We start from the raw sequence: 2,973 nt of genomic DNA, 5'->3' as shown, positions 1-2,973 counted from the left end.
CAGGCTCCTCCTACTCTGCCATCTTCCCTAGCTCCTCTGGATTCAGAGTCTTAAACTGACATTTAAAAAAAATATGATATGAATGAGACCAATGTGAATGAATAAGTGAAAAACCACTGTAAGTCATGTGGACAAAAAGGGCCCTTTGAACCAGCAGCAATCACCATGATAGAAGTTAACTGACTTAGAGAAACAGGATTTTATTTTTCTAAATGGTCCACAGTCCTTTCTCTGAAAAGGCATATGGCTCTGAAAAGAGATTTTGGCTTCAAAAATTCAGTTCCCAATGTAAATGGCAATTTCTAAGCAACCCCGACAGGGATTTACTGGCACTTCATTTTATGGTAGCTTTCCTTGGGTATTTATGCAGCAAGTCCCCCATCCCTTTCCATATCCCTTTGGCTTTATCTCTCCTCTAATGGGCTCAAGAAAAGGTTGGATTGCTGTAGTTTACCTAGCTGTTGTCTCACTCTTCGGCTCAGAGTGACACCATTCACCGGCTTCTACATTAAAATCAAAGGTCATTTAGAATTTAAGAGTTCACTTGGAACACATAGCAAACATAACAAAAAAGTGGGATTTCGTGCAACGTGTAACAAATTTCAAAGGACTGAAGCCTCCCCACCCCAGCCCTACAGTGTGTTCTCCCTTCACAGATATATAGGAAGCTAGAAATCAATAAAATGGAAAGCACTTGGATAATCACCAAGCACTTTGAAATTCAGCATGTACCTATAGGAAAAGGAAACAAAGAAAGGAAAAAAGCCCATGAGCCAAGAAGAAAAACACAATGAGTGTTAAAGTGCATTACCTTTACCCTAAGTCCTCCTACCCATCAAATCACTTGAGGTAGAGGAAGGAGTCCTCGGCGGCTTGAGGGGTGCCGCCCATTTATAGTCGCTGCATTTCCTGAAGTCACTGGCAAGTCCTATCTGATTGGACGAAATGCAAAGACAAGAAGTGAGTCACTGAGCCAAGTCTTGTCAGATCAGATTGCTTCCCTCGAGCTTGACATCGAAATCAGTCGGCTTCTAATTTTCTTGTGGGGGCCGCCAGAAATATGTTCAAACATTCTATGTAAAGGTGTATTTTACCTCCAGATGTCGGGTCACGGTCTCAGGGTTGTGAAATACAGAGCAACATCAGGCTCTGTGCTGAGCTTGGACCCTGCTTGGGAGTTGCTCCCTCTCCCCCTGCCCAATCCCCTATTCTCTTCCCTCTCTCTCTGACTCACCTTGAAAAAAAAATTTCATAGTGGAAATCTGGAGGAAACTACACCTTTACATGCAATGTTTGAACATTTTTCTAGTGGCCGTCACAAGAAAATTAGAGGATGCCTGATTCCGACTCTGACTGAAGAGACGTCAAGCTCGACGAGGGCAAGCAGTCAGATCTGACAAGACCTGGCTCAGTGACCTGCTTCTTAGAGTTGCATGCTGTCCAATCAGATAAGACTTGCCGGTGATGTCAGGAAATGCAGCGACTATAAATGGGCCCTCGCTGCTCAAGCTGCCGCCAGTGTCCTTCCTTCTGAGCTGTCGGGAAGGTGAGACCCCCATGGCTGAACCTGGCTGTGAGACCTCTTCTGAGGAAAGCCTTAGCACCAAGGAGCCCACAGCAGCGGACCCGATGAGCCCGAAGCAGAAACAGCCCAGGCACGGAGGCCGCTGCCGGGGTAGGAGCCGCGGCTGCCACCGCCTTGTCTGCCGCCGGCGCCGCCACTGCCCCGACAGTTTCGCCACCTACTTCTCCAGGCTTCTGAAGCATGTTCACGAGGGCCTGAGCCTCTCACAGGAGGCTGTGAGCGTCATGGATTCGTTCATCAAGGAGATCTTCGATCGCATCACCGAGGAGGCCTGTCACCTGGCCCGCTTCACCAAGCGGTCCACCATCACCACCAGGGATATCCAGACAGCTGTGTGCCTAGTGCTGCCTGGGGAGATTGGCAAGCACGCCGTATCTGAGGCTATCAAAGCCGTCATCAGGTTCTATAGACGCAAATGAGCTGCCTCTGGCCCGCCAGCCCACCTCGCAAACCAAAGGCTCTTTTCAGAGCAACCTCACTTGGCACAAGAGACCTGGAACTCTCCAGAGACCCGTAACTCTCCAGAGACCCATCTACTCTAGCGTTGGACCTGTGCCATTCTGCCCGTTCTTTTTTTTTTAAGATTTATTTATTTATTGAATGAGCGATAATGAGAGAGAGAGAGTGCATGAGAGGGGGGACAGTCAAAGGGAGAAGCAGGCTCATTACTGAGCAGGGAGCCCGATGTGGGACTCGATCCCGGGACCCCAGGATCATGACCTGAGCCAAAGGCCGTCGCTTAACCAACTGAGCCACCCAGGTGCCCCTGCCTGTTCTTAAAACACCTTTGCCGTGAGGAAGTCCACTTTAATATATGTGTGTGGTGCAGTCTGATATCATTTTCCTTGACCATGTCACATTTCATCACATTCTTAAGTGGCCCAGTCATTTAGGTCAGCTTCTTCGGGACTCTTTAGGTCACAGCTGGGTCCACAATAATTTTAATTGCCTTTTCTATTCTCCTTCTCCTACTTGTGTCGAATACTATCTTATAGAGCATTTCTGAGTGTATTGATACAGCAAGTGAACAGTGTAGGAGATACAAAACTCACACTTACCCCATGCACATGCCCCCAAAGTATCCCCTCATTCTAATTCAATTAAACACATAAAAGAAGACCCAAATACCGTGCAGAAAATTTAATCTATCGAGAATCATCAACCTGTTCAATCTCCCAACCTTGTGAAAGGCCTACTTTAGGTGATTAATGTAACAAAATAAAATAAAAATAAATAAATTAATTAATTAATTAATTAATTAAAATAGTAAGGCATACTTCACTTCCTTCAAATTTATCTGATTCTGTGCCTTGATAGCCTACCATCATTCCCTTTTGACACAAAAGGCTTCCTGGCCTGCAATTATGCCTGGACGACGTGTTAGTCCA

At 46.4% G+C, this 2,973-nt stretch overlaps 1 protein-coding gene across 1 annotated transcript; it reads left to right on the top strand.

Annotated features, from left to right (window-relative positions):
* Nucleotides 1-1,557: 1,557 nt before the first annotated feature.
* On the top strand, nucleotides 1,558-2,004 carry LOC141372196 (histone H2B type W-T-like). The gene has a single exon (XM_073890708.1). It carries the CDS (start codon nucleotides 1,558-1,560, stop codon nucleotides 2,002-2,004), a length of 447 nt encoding a protein of 148 aa, XP_073746809.1.
* The last annotated feature ends 969 nt before the right edge of the window (nucleotides 2,005-2,973 follow it).

Source organism: Callorhinus ursinus, unplaced genomic scaffold (assembly GCF_003265705.2).
Source record: "Callorhinus ursinus isolate GAN/ISIS: 27379988/994484 unplaced genomic scaffold, GSC_fseal_2.0 scaffold2415, whole genome shotgun sequence".
NCBI classification, from domain to species: domain Eukaryota; kingdom Metazoa; phylum Chordata; class Mammalia; order Carnivora; family Otariidae; genus Callorhinus; species Callorhinus ursinus.
The sequence above is the reverse complement of the archived record's forward strand: the minus strand, read 5'-3'. Positions and strand labels throughout refer to the sequence as shown.